Below are 19,444 nucleotides of genomic sequence, written 5' to 3' on the forward strand. Positions count from 1 at the left end.
AGTAAAAACAGGGCCAGGACAGCTCCAGACCCAGCTGCAGTTGTGAACACCTCTGGTGTTCCCCAACCCCACCCTGGATGGAAATTCCAGAGGTAGCTTTGGAGATAAGTCTAAATTCCTGCTTTAACTAAAAATCTCAATTCAGTTTCTGCATATTTTTTTAAAAATTAAAACTAATTCCACCTTGAAATTATTACTTTGGGTATAAAGGAGGTTATCTGAGGAGGTTCCTTAACACATCTAGGAATTAATTTTTTTTAAAACAGAGGTTTTAAGAGGCTAGTGCCTGGTCTGAAATTTGTTATCCCACTAAAGGGATAAGTTTTTTTTTAAATTTTGGTGAACATGAAATAAAACATTGCTAAAACTTAAAGCAAATAGGGGAACCCATGCATTTTTTGGTCTATTTTTTCTCCCCCCAGTCCCAAAACTACAAATGTCATTTTTATCCATATTAGGCAGACTGGTGCATGCAGAACAGCTCTGGGGCACCTGCTGGGGCTCTCACCTGCCTGCTGCCATTCCCAGGTACCTTTGGCCTTCTTGTGGTGCAGAGGAAGAGGAATCTTGAAGTCTGTCCCTTCCCACCATTAGGTTGGCTAAAACAATTTGGCTGCTTGGTTGGATTTTGTTGGGGTTCTTTATTCCAATTAAAAAAAAAAGTGATGACAAAAACTGATTCTGCAATATTAAATAAAAACAACAAAAAAAATTGCACCATTTCGAGCCAATGACATCAAGATGATTATTTACAGCTCAAGTAATTAAATGTATCAACTGCAGTGTTAACCCCTCACCATGTTTAAAGAGCTTCAATAGAAAATGTGATAGAGTTTGGAGACAGAGCAATAAATCTCCCTCTCCCCCCAGCCCCCAAAATTGGATGTGATACATATATATATATATATAGAATGTCATAAAAGAGAGCCTCAAAGTGGCAGGAAAAGCACAGCTCCACCAAGCCATGCTAACGAGCAGCATTACCAAGCAGCCAATATGGGACTTGGCTGAATTCCCCATTTTAATTGAAGATTATTTTTAAGAATTATGTCCTTTGTTCTGTATGTTTTACTTGTCTGCCAATTATTTCCTAAGTTTTGGCCTCTAAAAAGCCTTACTACTCTGTCATGGGTAACAGTGTAATAAAACATCCAGCCTGTGCTGTTGGCACTCTGGGAAGGGGCTCTGGAGTCACTCGTGTCCCCTGATCAGGCCACTGAGCTGCTGTGGCACTTGTTCTCCCTCTCCCTGGATTCCAAACACCTGCACATGAGGGGAACAGCTCACAGGTAAACCACAGCACCCCAGGGCAGCTGCAGCTTCAGTTTCCTACATGAGAACAGCACCAGGATTTTGCTCTGCCTGCCAGAGAGCCCTGAGGATCCACCCCTGCATCAGCAGAACTCTGATGTTCTCCCTGCCTTGCCCTCCCAGCTTCCCTCCCAGCCTTCAGCACTTCCATCCTCCTGCTGCTTCAGCAGCTGAGGGACGAAGACCAAAAGAAGGCAGAGCTCCACGTCTTTGCACAAGCACAGCTGTAAAATAATACAAGCCTGGGCTTTCACTGGAGAAATATGAGTGTGATTAATAAAGCTGCACTGGCTCCCACACAGGAATGCTTGCTGAGCACCTGTAGGTATAAACAGGAATATAAACTTCCACAAATACGGCTCAAATCAGAAACAAATGGATTATTGTCTTTTACAAAGAGCTCTCCCAAGCCGGAATCCTTGCGGTGCTGTTGGAGGGCAGCAGGCTGTATCTCTATCAGCCCCCTCCCCTCCCCTGTTACGAGGCAGGTGCCACTGAATGATGAAAACTTGCTTTATTTCAGCCTCCCCACTCAGCCCCCGAGCCAGAGCTTTCCAAACCCCTTTCCCTGCAGGAGTTCTAATAATGCCTTTCGCAGCCACTGTAATTAGCTGTTTACCCCCCAAACTTTACTTTTTTGGCACAACTCTTCACAGTGACCTCACCCACTTTCCATGCAGGAAAATTTCACGTTTGGGAAGCTGGATTATTGGGAGGATTTACTTCTCTCTAGCAGGCAGAGTGGCTCTCAGCCCGCAGGACAGCTGCTGTGAGGGGTGGGGAGGAAGGCTCTGCCCCCAGCCTGGCTCCTCCTCGGGCGGCTCAGAGCAGCAGCTGCCGGCTCTTCTCGTATGTCCCCAGGAAGATGAAGCCTCCCAGGCTGATGGCTGCCATCCGTGGGACAACACCTGCAAACAAGCTGGAGGCAAAGGACAGGCAGCTTGAGAGGACGCAGGGGCTTCGGGAAACAAAGCCAGGAAAAACTCTCTCTTGCTGGTTTCTTAAATCCAACCCCACTGCTCGCTGAAGGAATCTGTCTGGGCTTCCCCAACACAGCTCTGCCAAGGCTTGTGGGTTTTGACCCCTCTCCACACTCCTGGGGTGCAGAAGGAAAAGGCAGGAGGCCATGGTGGGCCACTGGAAAGGGGAGCTCAGGCACAAAGAGCTGCTCACAGGTGGGAACATCCTCCCCTCCACTGCCCCCAGCAGCCTGCCTGGGCCAGGGGCTCCCCCTTGCAGACACAGCCCTGCTCACTGCAGGGCTCATTCCCAGGAACACACAGCAGCCCTGAGGGAGCAGAAATATCCCATTTGTGGTGCCTTCAGCTGCCACCCTTTTCAGGTGCCTGATCTTCACAGTTCTCAAAATTAACAGGAAACTCGTGCAAAGGCAATTGCTTGACACATCTAAACTCATGGTTGGTTTAACAACTTCAGGAAAGGTCAGTATATCCTCCCAGAGAATTACAGATGCCTTTGTGGCAAGCAAGGATTAAATTAGGCTCAAATCCGTTTGGCATCCCATCCCCTTCCACATCTATCACTGAGCCTGGCTGAGCTCCACAGGGATCCTGTCCTTGGCTTTCCCAAATGTTGCAAGGTCCTCATGCAGTGCCCACAGGGGGACATGCTGTAATTCCTGGAGAGCCCTGGCTGCTCAGGAGCTCCCTGCTCCTGCTGCACAGGGAAACCTCTGGCAGTAATGAGCTCTGCTAAGGAGCCTGGAGCACACAGGCAGATGGAAACATTTTATGGCTTTACTAGACAGCAATTGGGCCTATTACCATAATGACAGCTTTAAAACAGAGTAATTTGTACAAGGCATGTATGGACAGAGCACTGATAGGGCAAATCCTAGGGAGCAGCACACAGCATCCCTCTCCTGCTGAATTAGGGAGCCTCATTACGGGAGCAGGGGCAGACATTCGTTTCCAGAACAGCCCACCCGAGACACAGCTATTACACAAACAGGGACCTGTAACTGAGTTACCAGAAGCTGCATCCCTGGCAACCCCCATTACTACCCATCACTTCCAAGAATCCTGGCCCTGCTTCTCCCAGTTTCCTCTTCCCACCTGCCACCTGCGGCCTCTCCATGGGCTCCCTTCCTGTGTGAGGGCAGAGCTGAGCAGCTGCAGGGAGGTCCCAAATCCAAAGAGCAGAGCTCTGTGGCAGGTCTGATCTGAGCTGGTCTCTGCTGGGCCATGCCTGCCTCCAGCAGCAGATGAGATAAATCGGGTTTATTTCTGCTGGCCCCATCAGAATCCGCTCTGGTGGGCAGAGCACTGCTGTCTAGTTGGATTTGGTCTCTGAAGATTTCACCTGGTTCTCTGCCACCCCTCAGTTCCTAACAGGAGACTAACAGGACTCCTGCAATTACCCTTTGGATCATTGAACCATTTCATTTGAAAAAGGACAAGCCCAAAACCACCCAGCATCACCAAGCCCAGCACTAATCCATGTCCCCAAGCACCAGTTACACGTTTTGAACACCTCCAGGATGCTGATTCTACCACTGCCCTGGGAAAGAGGGTAAGGCAATGCAGGGCCTGGCCACAGCACAGAGAGGCCAGTGCTGAAAACAGCACTGCATGCCTGGCCACAGAGCCTAAGAAATACCCTCTGGACCAAGGAGGTGGCCACACTGAGACAAAGCACTGCTTTCCTCTGGCTACAGCTCTGCACCGAGCTCTCTCTGTGGGCAGCCTGTGCTCTGCACAGCAGCCAGCAGGGCCAGGCTGTGGGCAGCAGCGTGGCCTGGGCTCAGGGGACAGGGACACAAGGGGTGAGCAGGACACCGAGCAGGGCTGAAAGGAGAGGACACAGCAGGGCTGAAAGGAGAGGACACAGCAGGGCTGAAAGGAGAGGACACCAAGCAGGGCTGAAAGGAGAGGACACAGCAGGGCTGAAAGGAGAGGACACAGCAGGGCTGAAAGGAGAGGACACAGCAGGGCTGAAAGGAGAGGACACAGCAGGGCTGAAAGGAGAGGACACAGCAGGGCTGAAAGGAGAGGACACAGCAGGGCTGAAAGGAGAGGACACAGCAGGGCTGAAAGGAGAGGACACAGCAGGGCTGAAAGGAGAGGACAGTGAGCAGGGCTGAAAGGAGAGGACACCAAGCAGGGCGGAAAGGAGAGGACACAGCAGGGCTGAAGGGAGAGGACACAGCAGGGCTGAGAGGAGAGGACAGTGAGCAGGGCTGAAAGGAGAGGACACAGCAGGGCTGAAAGGAGAGGACATGGACCAAGGCTGAAAGGAGAGGACACAGCAGGGCTGAAAGGAGAGGACACAGCAGGGCTGAAAGGAGAGGACAGTGAGCAGGGCTGAAAGGAGAGGACAGTGAGCAGGGCTGAAAGGAGAGGACAGTGAGCAGGGCTGAAAGGAGAGGACAGTGAGCAGGGCTGAAAGGAGAGGACACAGCAGGGCTGAAAGGAGAGGACACAGCAGGGCTGAAAGGAGAGGACAGTGAGCAGGGCTGAAAGGAGAGGACAGTGAGCAGGGCTGAAAGGAGAGGACAGTGAGCAGGGCTGAAAGGAGAGGACACAGCAGGGCTGAAAGGAGAGGACATGGACCAAGGCTGAAAGGAGAGGACATGAGCAGGGCAAGCAAAGGCCAGGCAGGCCAGGGCCTAGGCCCGGCGCAAGGCCGGGCATGGGGCGGCCTCGGGCAGTGATAAATCACACCCAGTGAGCTTCAGCGAGGCACTTTAAAATGGCTTTTCTATCCCACAGCTCCTCCCATGGTTTGCTCTTCCATGGAAGGTTAGTGATGGGCTGGAGAGTCTCCCCCTGTAGCAGGGTCACCCCACTGCTCGGAGGTGTAATTGCAGCCCCATGGTGGAGGCTTTTCCTCCCTGCTTGGCTGCCAAGACAAATTCCCCCAGAGACAGGACCCTTCTCTACTGCCCAGGGAGAATTCTCTGCTCTCCTCCCCTCCAGGGGTTGCACAGCAGCAGAGGTTTTCTGTGCATGTGCTGTTACTGCAGAGGCATGTGCCCTCCTGGTGTTTTTCCACTGAAATCCAGATTCATAACCCACACTTCAACAAATAAAACTAAGCAATGTTGAGGGATTATTATTTCAAAATTAAATTGGTACCTCACACGTGCCAATTCCACTCTGCCCAGGAAGCTCATGGGAGGACCAGGACACCTGGAGCAATACCACCAGCTCCATCCCCAGCTCTACACAGACCACCTCAGCAGCATTACCACTCCAATAACCCTCATGTTTCTCACCAATAAGTGTGAACCTTCATCCACGGCTTTCAAACCCACCATCTCCATGTGTGAAAAGCCATCAGACAAGAGGCAAACTCCCTTTCCTGTGAATGATTCCTCTGCCCGGCTGGCAAGAGCAAAGATGTTCACAGATCCACTCACCCCATCCCTATCCTAACCCCTGCCACAGTCCTGGCTTTCCCTGGACAGAGAGGGATGTGGAATTCCTTGGCGTGAAGCAGAGGGATTTACTAGGTGCAGACCAGGAAGCTGAGCCCTGTGCTCTGGTTTTAATAAGGTGGCAATAAGCAATGCGTCTTTCTGCCCTCAGAATTCCTCCTCTTCAAGTATGAGATTTATTAGAGGAGCCATAAATCATGTCATGTTGTAACTGGCCAAAAAAGCCCGACATTTTTATTGGTTTTGATTAATAGATTTATAATTGGCAGCAGGCATGGCAGCCTTTGCGTTTATTTTTCCCAAGACTTTCTTCCTTTTCCTCGCAGCTGACGCAGCTTGGCCTCCTTTACATGTTACTTTTTCTCCAGATCTCTTATTGTTTTGATTTCAACTGAATTGTGCTCCCTTTGGTCCTAGTCCACTGGTGCTATCTTTGGGCAGAGTTTAATTCTGGGTTGTTTAGAAAAGGGCACTGCTGAAAAGAACACAAACACACATTTTTACTTTCTGCTGTTGACAGACATGGCCTCACTTCTCCCAGTCCCTTTCAAAACATGCCTAAAGAGTCCACCAAACCATGCAGGACCTAAAACTCATCCAGTCCACATCACCTTGTCCTCTGCGAGAGGCAAACCTGAGCCAGCCCATCCCTGAGTGCTGCCGGGGGGCACAGCTGGGTCCCTTCCTGGAATCAGTGTTCAGGAACTTCCTGCAATTTGTTTTGAATTATTTCCCACATGTGTAGAAAGAGGGTTGGACTTTTATTAGCTGGGCAAGCAGAGATCAGATGTTCAGAGAAAGCTGTCCCCTGCAAAGCTGCATTGAGTACAGTACTTGGGGCAACAAGAACAGTGCCCTGAAAGAGAGAGTTAAAACTACAGGGAAAAGCCCCAAGCTTCCAAAAGTCCCTCAATTTCTCTTCTAGGCCAAAGGCATGTGAGACATGAGCCCTGCTGAAGGAAGCCTGAACTTCATGGACTGGAGAAGTTAAGACATACATTCACTTTCAGAGGCCAATATTGGTATAAGACATGCACTCAAAGAGGACAAGGTGGTGTAAGTGAAGCAGTGTCAGTAAAAATCAATAATAATTTTAACACCTCAAAATGTTCTAGAAACACCAGCAGAAGACTCTGTGTTCCCACACTTCTCCAAGGGCAGGAGAGCAATTCTCTGTCTCAGGACTGGAAAAAGTGAGGCATTTAAGGGACTGAATGGACATCACCTCAGACTTCCATAGGTGGCCAGAGGAAAGCCCAGAACATTTCTACAGCAGGAAAGCCCTGGAGAGCTGCTCTGTGGCTCAGACCTACTCTTTGTACTCAAGCCTGGCTCAGAAAACTTGTTCTTTTGTGCTGGGTTCTACACTGTAGAAATCCAGGGGCACAGGCTCGAGGCCAGACCTAAGAGGGGATTTGAAGCACACGGCTCCCTCCCTCTGCTTCAGCTTGTCCCCACTGCTGGCACCACACTGGCACTGCCTGCTCACACTGCCCTTCACAACAAGAATGGGCAATTGCAAGGAACTGAGGACTCCTTGCTGGTGCTATCACATCTGCAAGAAATTGCCAGGAGGAGGAAAAACTCTGCATAAGGGGTTGTGGGTCCTGTCCTGACCTTCCCGAGCACCTCAGAAGTGTTCACGCCCCTCAAATGAAACTGCTGCCTTCACTGCCACGAGATGTGGCTGAATTTAAATAGATACATTTAAATGCACACATTCACAGGGAAAACTCCATCATGGGTTATTAACACAAAGCCAGCCTCACCTCTGACACCTGGAGCTGGGCTTAGATATTGGATATACTCCCAACAATGCCCCTTTTCTGTGCTCTTCCCTGGACACTGTCCCCAGCCAGGGCTAAGGTGAGGACACAGCCTCCCTGAGGGACTTGTTCTTGGCTGCCTGACTGTAGTTTGTGTGTTGTTCTTTGCTCCCTGCCCAGGTGTACAGCAATCTAAAGGCTTTTCTGTGTGCCAGTATTGAAATATAAACAGATCCCATCCTCTCACACCCCCTAAAACACACAGACACCACCGACCCCTGAGGTGCAGCACGTCCTTACCCTGACAGGCCTTGTGTCCTCCAGATGTCACCAAGGGCAGCCAGAACGTTCCCGCTGGCGTTGCTGGAACCAGCCTGCACCACAGAGAGAGAGATTGGAAACTGCTGGCAGAGGTTTAGTTATTTACTGAGCTCCTGTCCCTGGTTAGTGCTACATGACAGGAATCACAGACATCTTAATGACCTCCTTACCCCAGGCACAGGCAAAAGCTCCTCGTCTCCAGGAATGAAAAAAAAAGGGTGGAAAGTGAAACAGAGGCACAAAAGAGCAAAGCAGACAAGGTGACAGAGCTGCTTAGTTCAGAACTGGGCACCCAGGCCCTTTACACACTAAAAACACACTCTCAAAGCACCAAATTACTTTGCTTCTCCTTTAGATTTGAAAGAACAAAAAAAAACCCCTGAGTAACATATTGCATATGAAAATTGTCTTGAGTGCAAAACAGAGGACAAACAGCAGGACTAGAGACACTTAAATCCCATATGTGACCTAGTTAATGTGAAATGACTAATATAAACTGAACAGTCTCAGAGCACCCTCACTTCTTTACCTGGCTGCTCAGGAGAGAGGCAGAGATCAATGAAACCCAGTTTTTACAGGTTTATCACCAGCACTATCCAAAGACAAAGAAGCTGCAGCAGACACAACCCAGCAATGGCAGCAGCATGGTGAGTGCAGATGTGACTCAGCTGGGGACGTGCATGTTAGCAACAAGAAACACCCCAAACTGAGAGACGTGAGCAACACAGAAAACACCCACAGAAGCTCCAGAATGCCCATTCTTCACCAACACTACAGCTCTTTTCAGGGCTGGGAAAGGCTTTAGGAATATCCATGTGCTGAGGGATCTTAGCTCAGTGGCTGTCAGCTCTGCCCTGGGTCAGTGAGATGATGATGGGAACATCAGACTCACTAGCAATTTTTAAACTTATTACACTTACTGATCTTATAAGCAATCTTCCCTCTGTCCTGGTTGGCAGATGTTGGCTATCAAAAATCTCTATAGTTCAAAATTTTACAGCAGAAGATCCAGTACCAAGCCCTCCTCAGAAAAGACATACACACACTGTGAATTATCAAAATGGGAATAAATGCCTGATGGGCAGTTTAACTTTGGGTGTCTGATCTGCAAGGCTTTTCTCCTAAAGGCACTGCACGAGACTCTGGAAGCTGAGCACAAGTCTGTTCCAGACAGCTCCTTTGGGAAAGCACCAGAGAGGCAATCAAGGAAAGGAACACAACAATTTCATTAGTTCTGCATGCAGTGCCTGTTCACATCCACTCCTGCCTTCTAGGACAAGAGCAGAAATTATTATTAATAGGTGCTGGGTTTATTCTGTAACAACCCTAGAGAAACCCTGGCATACCCAGGCCATTCACTGGAGCCTCCCTCCCCCTTACCTTTGCCAACATAATTCTTGTCTTCGCTACGTCGAGCGGTGTGGTGACTGCAGCTGCAAATCCACCTGAGAAAATTAAAATAACCAAGCACAAGTGAGACATTGTTGTGTGAATATGAATGCCACACTGCCTATAATTCCCAGGGCTGTGGTCAACACTGCTGTGTTATTAATGCCTACAGCACGTTCCCTCACGTCAGAGCCCAGGTACGCCTGTCCAAGGGCTGTACACAGATGTTTTGTTACTGTGTATTGACTTTAGAAAACAGCTCTCTCTTGATTAACTGCAAATCCAAACATCCCCAGGGACATTACTGTCTTTTTGTTCTGGGCTCTGTATATACACGAACACTGTAAGGATAACAGATTCTACTTCCAACATCTACAGCAAGTTTGGAAGGAAAAAAACTCCTTACTCATTTGCAGAGATGGGAAAATAAACCGCTCACACTGTGTTCTGCCTAGAGAATTAAAGTCTGACCATTTAAGTGCTAGAAAGATAGAAACATGCTCTGTATCTGAAACACATGCTTGGGCTACTCACTAGATACACACAGACTGGATCTGGGACTGTTTCAAGGAAAAAAGACAGCTCAGTGTTTGGGATGGAGCTCATCTCCAGCAGATTAAATCAGCTCCACTTTGGGTAACAATGTGAAGCTGCCCAAGGGTCTTAGGAAATTGTCAGAAATCTGCTGTCATAAGTGCCATCTTACCCTTAGGGGCATTTTTATTCTCTACTCTCTCCCAAACTTCACCCTTGGAGCTCATAACTATCACTTGCCACAGCCAGCTCAGCTGTGACTTTCCTCCTGAAAGCCAGAAATCTTCAGCTTATCCATCTGCACGTCTCAGCCCCAAACATGTGTGTGTCTGGCTCTGTATTTTAACCCTGTGACTACAGCCTGGCCTCTTGTGCTATCTAGCAAACAGCTCTGCTGCTTTTCCTCCCAGGATTTTATTCCTTTCGCCTTATTTCCCTAGCCTCAAATCAATTCTAAACTTTCCCTCATCTGTTCAAAATATTTCAAGAGAGTGAGGAAGAGCCAAAGTGAAGGAAACTTCTAAAATGCAGGAGCAGCAGTAAGTGAAGAATAAAGGGGAAGAAAGGAGGGAGAAAAGAGAGTAAGAGAATTATTCTGAAATCTTTCTTTTTCCTCCTAATTTTTGCTTTTCTCTGGAGCTTGTATAAATCCTGTATCTGCTACAGCCGGGAACAAAGTGACTCCAAAGACTGAAGCCTACACAGTACCCAGGGAATAAGCTAAAAATAATCTATTTTCTGTTCCAAGTTTTATGGAATGTAGAAAAATTGATCTCTCTTTTCTTGGGATGGGAGAAGGGAAAAAGCATTTCTTCTAAAATCTGTAAAGTAATGAAATAAAACATTTTTCCCTGCTGGCTTGTGTTTTTACCTGCATCTCTCTCTCTCAACCACCTTAACTTGAACATATTAAACCCCTGTTTTACAACAGAGGAGGCTGGGCCAGCTGGCACCCTACTTGACTTCTTGCAGTTAATTAAGGCATGTCCCAGGACAGTTCAGGAGATGCAGTAAGGCACATGTGCAGTCCCCTGGATCTCAAACAAGAATAGCAGGAAAGCTGAGTGAGTGAAAGCCCAAAATGCCTGGCTTTAGGAGCAGCTCCCACTCCCATAAGGTTGGCCCATGTGGTTCACTCTGCCGGAAGCTTTCTAGCAGTGATACCTCACTAAAAAGCAAAAAAATGGGCTGTATTCAAGAAGTCAAAGCAGAAACTCTGAGCAAGTTAAACTAAATTCCAGTCCATTCTTGGACCTTCTTTAAGGTCAGAAAATCTTTTTATTGTGAGCCAGTTTTTGCGTAAGTGACCAAAAGGCTTTGAGAGAATGGTCTGGATAGAAACTTTGGTACTCATGTCAGCAATGTATTTTTAGAACGGTAAAAATAAGCTCTATGGAAAATAGTGGCTTTACAAGTCTGGGTGTAGAAGCCCTTCCTTTGCCCACAGACCAAGCTAAAATTAAACAAAGAACCACATGGCTGTCAGGCCTCTATCACGCAAAAAAATCTCAAAGCATCACCCAGCTCTGATGGCAACACTTTAGTCAGACTAACTTATGTCCCTTATCAGATCCCTGTAACTTTTTTTATGCATTTATTCCTGAGAGTTTCTTATTGGCAGCAGCTTCAGTCTTGGCTGATAGAGTGGTTAGAACAAACACAATTTATCCTGACATGATGTTCCCAAATTCTTATCTGAAAAGTTTAATCAAGGCTGATTGGTTTTCATTTTTTCCCCAGCTGACATCTGGATCTTCCCTACTCTTCTGTTATTAACATTTCAATGTTTCTTTTTCCATCACTGGGAAGTATTTGGTACAGATTCACCAATCAATTCAGAATGGCAACAGCAACAATAAAATGCTTCATAAGCACAACAAGCAGCAGGATAGCGGCTAAATTAAAAGCAAGTTTGTATATGCTTGACAAAAACATGAGATTAAAGCTAGCATTTGTTGGGGACTGCTTTTTATTGAAGGCAGAGAGTCTGACAAAATGAATGTTCTCCAGCCTTAACTCTAAATGTGCAAGATAATTTTAGAGTGACTTCTTAATCCTTAGTACACAGGTATCCAGAAAGAGGATAAAGGAATTTAAAACTAGACTGCTTCCAATCACCAGATTGATACAACACACACAAACTGTTAAAGCCAGTCTAGGCATTGAAAATAGGAGAGCTGTGCACTGCACTAATACACAATAGGGCCCAACAGATCTTTAAATCACTTACTTATTTAATAATCATTCAGTTCCTGCTGTCACTGAACTCACCAAGAGCTGCCACATGAGGCTGGAGCCTGCTCCACTAATCAGCACCCAGGAAAAGCATCAGGGGGACAAGAAAGGCCCAGACACACTGAGCCTCCCACTCCTAAATCATCCTGGTTTCTCTGCAGAGCTGATGGAAAAAAAGGCACCTTTGCAGGCATCTCTCTGTCCAGGCTCACTCACCAACCTGCTCTTGGAGAAAGCTCTTTTCTCCCTTGCCCTAGACAGAGCTGGGGATGACTTGGGCTCAGCAAGTAGGCTTAAAGACAGATTTTCACATGGGAGAAGGCTCTTGGCTCATTAATACTTCTAGCAGAGTGACAAATTCCTCTATTGGGAAAATGAACCTTCACGCAGTAGTGGAAAATTCATCACCCATCTCCCAAGAATGGTCACTGTATATTCACACAGCAGCTGAGCAGCCAAACTTTACCAAGTCAAGGTGTTAAACAGAAAATCCCCCTGCTACTCACACTTTCCCAGTGACCACTCCTTGATGGAAGTGCTGGTGACAGACATCTGCAGAGAATGATTTACCCTTATTTGGCAATAAAAATAAAAAGACTTGAGGACTTAAAATATTCCCCTAGGTCGCTGCTGTAGTTATTTTCTACTGTTGTAGCTGTCATACACAAATAAAAGCACCAGCACTGAGTGAAATACTTTACCTGGGAACAATACAGAACCCTAGGTCCTTGGAGCCTGCAGAATTTGCTGCTACAGGCAAATGTTTCACAGGTCCTCAGACACAATCCTCAAATAAGATCCCATGAAGGAAGACAAGTTCTTCGGTTTTGGCATCCTGTTTTTTTGTACCATCTTAACTTCTCCTCACCTTTTCTAAAGGGTCCAGGGAATCTTTCTGGCCATAACAGGGCCCTGATTCTGAGTTCCTGTCACATGGCCAGACCCCTGCTCTCTCTTCTGCAATTCCAGCCCTGTTCTGTAGGTCAAGCTCATTTCAAGAGACAGGAATTTGTTCCTCGTTGGAATCAGCCCATCTTAGGAACAGAAAAAAGTTCAGGTCAAACTGTACTGTTGGCTTTCTACATTATTATTTTCTGTACTGACACCTGGAGGTTACCCAGGACCTTATTTTTTGTTAATAAACAGGGTTTTTTCACTTTCACTCCAGTATTCATTTCTCTCATTGGCAAAAAAAGGATTATTGGAGCCCTTCTCTTTAGAGGAAATGTTCATTCCAGGGCGTTTTCTCCTGAAATTTGTCTGGAAACCAAGACACAGGTTGAAAAACTGAGTGGCTCTGGTCCAACACTAAACCTCATAGCATCCTCTTATACTGACTGATTCCCAACTTCACAAACGGTCTTTTTCAGAATTCTTCAATCAATAAGTTCTTATTTGAGCTTTTATTTTATTGGTATCATGGTAAAATTTTTTAAGGGGAAGTTAATTCTGGTCCTTTATCAGTGTGGGAATGACACCTGCCTACAGTAGAGCAAAGTGATCCAAGAACCTCTTTGGATTTCAGCAGAAACATCAAGACAAAGCACTGCTCCCTCCAGAGGTTTAACCAATTCAGGGTTAGGAGAATATTCCAAGCAAGGCTCTACAGGGAAATCTTGAGAACTACTCAAAAATTTATTCAGAGCTATAGAGTTAAAGAGGCTTTTAGACACAGTGTGTAATCTTGTCAGAGCCAATTAGATCAAAACAAAAGTGATGGGAAATCCTCCCTGTTAATGTGCAAAAAGCTCTTGTTAGTGCATTATGACTCACTGGACTTGCACCTCCATTCTTGGTGACTTTGTCACCACAGAGCATTAATTATTAATGTTAAGCCACACTTTTTTCTTATGGCCTTGAGAAAGAAGGGATCTTAACGGGGGCAACTTTCAGTCACATCAAATGGACATTCAGGTTCTTTGACAAGCTGGGGATCACCTCCCTGCAGTATTTTTTTTTTCCAACAGCTAATACCCAATGGCAGGATTTCCTTGCCACTGTGCCACTTGCATGGAGAACACAGGAAATCCACACAGAAGCTCCCCTGGGACAGCCTTGGAACACTGCAGGGCTGGGGGGGTCCAGCCAGGCAGTCTAAGTCCAGAGAAGACTTGAGCATGCGGTAAAACCAGAATTATGCCTGTTCGGGGACATGCTTCCCTCCTCTGCCTCCATGCCCTGCCCAGGTCCAGGGTGGTGTCCAAACAGTTCAGACACAAGGCAAGGTTTGATTCAAACACAACCTCAGGCTTAAAATCTCATTTAGAGCTACCCTTGGGTTCAGGTATCACCTTTTCCCACTTCCAAAATACTCCAAACATCTCTGTTGAGACACCAATGATGATGATAAAGCTGGACAAGGCCTTGAGGGATTAAATTATTAACAGATGAGTCAGAGAGGATTCTAAATCTCTAATATTTATGTTCATGCCTATTACATTTTCATAAAAAGCCCATGGATCACATACATCCATCTTACATAGGAGGGCTGAAACTGCTGCCATTTCACAGGCCCTGGGGATGGAATTCAGCAGATTGTTGCTCTTGGTTCTGTCTTCACCAAATACTTATAACCAACTCACACAGGCACACACATGTGTGTGTGTGTGCCATAAAGGGAAGCTGAACAGGACCTTTCTTTCAGTTTCTTTCAGCTTATTACCCTGCCCCTCAGGACCTCTAACATATTTTTAGAAAGTATTGAATTCAAGCAAAGAACACAGGAGAAAAGCCTGTCTGTGTGACTTCACCATCCCACCACCACCGTGGTGGCATTGGACAGCCTATCTGTGTGCAAAGGTTGTTTTTTGGATAACATTCTCCTTCTAAGGTTTATAACACAATGATTTTAAATATCTTCTATGCACACATCCATCTTGTTTTATTCACAGGGTACTGGTGAGGTTTTAATTCTTTTGTTTGGGGATGGAAAGAAAGGGATAAAGAGTTTGGTCTTTTCTTCCCTCATCTGAAGCTACATGTAGGCAGATAATATTTTTTAACTCTGGGATCCATTGTTCAGAATGCAGGAAATTATTTTTCCACTGCCTTCCCTCAGCAAGAAGGCTAAATATTTTCAGTGAAATAGAATGGGTGCAGTACTAGAATAGATCAGTATCAGGACCAGTTTGTTACATATCTCAGAGGGAAGCAATGGAGACAGAGGGGAAGGTTCTGATCCAAAAAGAGCTCAACCTCCTGAGCTTTGAAGCAAGTTCTCAAAGGACACAAGAGAAAGGAAGATTACAATACTGCTGGTGAAAAGGAAATAACAGGCAGACAATGAACAGAGAAGGAAAAAAGGTAACCCAGAGAATATTTATCCTCACCAATTACAGCAGGATCTACAAAATAAGACTCCAGCTCTGCAAAGATTTGTGCTTGGGGAATAGAGCCTAGGAAGGCAACCAGGCTGAAGTGTCTCATCTACCACCACAGGGACCTGGAAGTCTCTGTGCTGCTCCAGGACCTGGTGTCTCCTCCAACACCAAGTGTTGGTGTCCCCACGGTGTGCCAAAGGACAGTGAGCACATGTCCATGCACAGCTGTGCCTCTGCAAGCTCCTTCTGCAAGATTTCTGCTAGAAAAGGAGCAGACACTGCTGAACATCTATTGAACAGCAGCAAGTCTAAGCACAACTGGTCAGAATCAGCACATGCAGAGAAGGAATCGGAGGCACTGGGCTAAATTTCCTACTGAGGCACCAAATTTGACCTCAGGAAATTACTCTGCAAGGCTTTGGGTAAATCAGATAACCTTTCCAGCTCTCTGAACATGCCTGAACACAGTTTTTGTATCAATCTAACTGTAAAGAAATCAACAGTGGTAAATTAATGATCCCCATCACACCTGCAGACATACAGATTGCATTTTAAAGCATTTTTAGTCTGTTAGTTTCTTTTTTTTTCCAAAACAAAAATGAACAATCTGCTTAATTTGCTCTTATTTTGTTTGCACTGACTGATGAAGTCAAGTCCAACAGCAGGATCTTACGCAGAATAAAACTCCCTTCCCGTCAACATAAACAGAAAAGATACAGCTGGACAAGACTACAAAAGGTCACCTAAAATATTCCCTTGGCCCCAAAATGGAATCAGTTCTACCTAAACCATTCCCTCACTGCTCACACACCCAATCTGCTTCATTCTGTGCAGCTACAGCCTCCCCTCAGCTGTGCAGTTCCAGTGCCCTTCAAAATGAAGCCTCAGTCTCTGCTGGGATTGTGCTGCTATTAATACTTCATTTCCCCTAACAGAACTTATTTTTAAAAAATTACAGACAATGTAATGGCTCTGATTTTGTCAGTTATCAAAGAACAAGCTTTGTTTTTGATAGTCTCTATTTCAAGAAATGCTATAATTTCTCTTTAAACAGGATTTATTTTTTCCACATATTCTGTTACTGGTTTGGAATCTCAAAATGTATTTTAGCTCCTTGGGGAAAAAGCTCTGGCTATCCATCCCTTTACTATTAATCTGTTTTTTCTATTAAGACGGTTGAATCTCTCCTCCCTCAAACTTGTCAGCTATACTGATGAGTCATTAATTGATTTTTTTTGTTGTTTTCTTGGAAACAAGTACAGTAGGCTAAAATCAAGCAAGAAGCCTACTGAAGAATTCAATTAACTACTGGCTTGTTTGGTAATAAATAGTGCAGTATTGTACTCTGCCACTCTTTATTCTTGTTGTAGTGTCTGGAGATTGCCCAGATGTTTCATCCTCTGGGCTTTTTTTGCTGCGGAAGGCTTTTTCCTCCAGGCTGAGCAGTGCTGGCCCTCTGCTCTCCTGCCTCCAGTTAATCTCCGTGGCTGTCAGAGCTGTCACAGGAATGGTGAATCACGGCCTCTGCAATCACTTCAGCCCCTGGGGAAGTGCTCAGGGCGAACAGCTGCACAAACCCCCACCCAAACCCAGTTTCTCCTGCATGAGGATTTTACAAATCAACTTTGAAATAATCACAAAGCCTGACTGACAGGCCCACAGTTTTTAAATAACAGAAATTTGTCAAAAACAAATTGGTTGTCTTTCAAACAGACACCTTGGTTAAGTCTTTTTTTTCTTCTTCTCTTTCCTTTGCTGACTTGCCTATTTCCAAACAACAACTGGATCCGTTTTCTTCTAAACAAACTTGAATTACAAAGGAATGTTGTTCTGCTATACTTAATAGATTTGCACATTTTTCCCTTTCTTCTTTAGTCTTTCCCAGTATAACATATAATCCTTTGCACCTGCAAAAGCTCCACAGACTGCTGACTGCCAAGAATCCACCACGTGACCCTGCTTCCATGACCAGAGATCCTGTGTTTAAAGAGAAAGGAAAATAAAAAGTTATTAAATGTTTGAATCTATCTGATCCCCATGTGAGTTAACTCTGAGGATGGGAACTTAAGTGAAAAGCTATTTTTGTGGCATTTTTGAGTGATGTAATAAGTGATTTTTCCCAAGGAACTTGTGTACTTGAACAAGCAGATGGAGTGAGAAAGACGTCTGGAACTGAGGAGGGCTTGAAGCAAATTGCTTTCAGGGAATTCATATGTATGTATTTAAGCCTGTGGCCATGCAACTTTGCAAATATTTTGCGAATTTATTTTGTTTTTGGCAGATAAAACAGCACAAAGCAAAACACTGAGCGGGAGGGTGGCATGCAAGAATCAATATCAGCTCAGCCCAGATGCACAAAGGGCTGCCATTTAAAATGAAGTGCCCCCACTTCCACGAGATACAAATCCTGTTTGCTCCCCTATGTTTCTTAAACCAACCCTTCCCCTCACACTCCCCTAAAAAAATCTATCATTAAGAAATTACTCTTATCACTCCCATTACATCCCAAAGCAGGTGTGTCTCTGTTTTTCACTTGGCGTCGTTAGGGACCACACACCCTCCTCTCCATCACATCCTGCTCCCATCCATTAACTCACAGCAGCTTTTAAACACACACACTCAAAGCCCCAACAAGAGCAGTGCCTTCCAAAAGCACCTCTCAAGTCACATCACACAGTTTGATGAGCTGGGTCAGTGCAGGCTGCAAAGCCAGTGTCTGCTGGGAGGGGTTTGCCATGGCAGTCACTGTGTTCTCCCCTCCTTCACCCTGCTCCACCACCCCTTTCTCACCTCCTGAAACACTTCACTTTGGAAACTCTCTGGAGGAGAAGTTTCTGGTTTGTGATGTGAGGATCCGTACTGAGGAAAAAGGGATGGGATACACAACCCTTCTGAGGCCCACCGCAGAGAAATCAGCAATTTCATTTTATAGCTGTGGCATTCTCCTTCTTTTTAAAGTCATATTACTTCTGTGCCATAAAATTTTCTTAAAAGCAACTGCTTAGCAATGCTAGGCTGAGATTATTGCTCCTGGTCTGCAGTACAGCCACTTCCCACTGCAGCAGGAGAACTCTGCTCTCTGCTGACTCTTCATTTAACATGCTGTCCTCATGACTCGCTTCTTCCAACTTGGCTGCTGGTTATATTTCAGTTGAATGTTTTAAAAATCAAACTGTTCAAGCAACAATGGCCAGCCACAATGTTGTTTGGTACCCTGCCACAGCTAAATAGCTGCAGCTCTGCTGTACGAAAGCACTAAAGGGCTTCCAGCCTCTCTAATGCTAGCCATTCTTTCCCTGGTGTTTTCAGCATGGGCTGCTATTCTGCTGTCACCCACAGCAGAAACTGATTTTCATCTCATAAATAAATAAATGGAGATTCATAATTCTTCAAAACCATAATATGCTTTTCTGGAATAACTTACAGTCTTTGGACATATAGTTCTCTTGCAGCTCAGTCCTGATGGAAGAAGGACACACTCCCTTGGACATACTACCTTCCAGAGTATCTGTGTGCTGTCAAAGCATAAATCCCACCTTCAGCACCCATCTGCAAAACACTTCAGGTGCTTAAGAAACCTTGAATTGAAAGTCAGGGTTTAAAAATTGAGCTGCTGGAGCCACAGCTTTCTTTTGATAAAAACAGAATTATTGTATTTTTTCATTAAACGTTCTCCAAACATCTGTACATCTACAGCTAAACCCGAGAACTCAGAACAGTTACTGCTGCCATGTAAAAATCTGCTGTGGAAGAGCTGCTGGAGGACTAAGAGGAAAACCAGCCCATCAATACAGTTGCTCATGGCTTTGCCAGAAGCCCAGCCTATTCTGTCATGATGGGGTTTATGTTGATGTCATTGTCTGAAGAAGAAGGAAAAGGCCACTCTGATTTCTTGGCATGTGGCTCTAAAATCCAGTTTCTGATAAAGCCTGGCTGCCCAGTGCAGCTCTGCACTGAGAGCCTCTGCCAAGCAAGGCAAACGGGGATGGATTCCCATCCATTACCCTGCAAATTGACAACAGGTATTCGCCACAGTCATGCAATACGGAAAATGGCTTAAAAGGGTGGAGCCAGGAACACTTCAATTAAATTAGGGAAAAGGAGAATTGAGGCTGGAGAACAGGAAGCAAATTCCCCAACAGTGAGGTCTACTGAACCGCGGAGCCAGC

At 45.8% G+C, this 19,444-nt stretch overlaps 1 protein-coding gene across 3 annotated transcripts in view; it reads right to left on the bottom strand.

Annotated features, from left to right (window-relative positions):
• Positions 1-1,810: 1,810 nt before the first annotated feature.
• SLC25A26 (solute carrier family 25 member 26) overlaps positions 1,811-19,444 on the bottom strand; it is an 83,821-nt gene continuing 66,187 nt past the window's right edge. For all 3 annotated transcript variants that reach the window (XM_063411998.1, XM_063411997.1, XM_063411999.1), the window contains 4 exons: positions 17,183-17,252; positions 9,178-9,242; positions 7,777-7,850; positions 1,811-2,230 (listed from right to left, as the gene is read on the bottom strand). In XM_063411998.1, the coding sequence (XP_063268068.1) occupies positions 2,134-2,230; positions 7,777-7,850; positions 9,178-9,242; positions 17,183-17,252 (306 nt within the window). In that variant the 3' untranslated portion in view covers positions 1,811-2,133. The remainder of the gene's footprint in view (positions 2,231-7,776; positions 7,851-9,177; positions 9,243-17,182; positions 17,253-19,444) is intronic.

Source organism: Prinia subflava, chromosome 14 (assembly GCF_021018805.1).
Source record: "Prinia subflava isolate CZ2003 ecotype Zambia chromosome 14, Cam_Psub_1.2, whole genome shotgun sequence".
Classification (NCBI taxonomy): domain Eukaryota; kingdom Metazoa; phylum Chordata; class Aves; order Passeriformes; family Cisticolidae; genus Prinia; species Prinia subflava.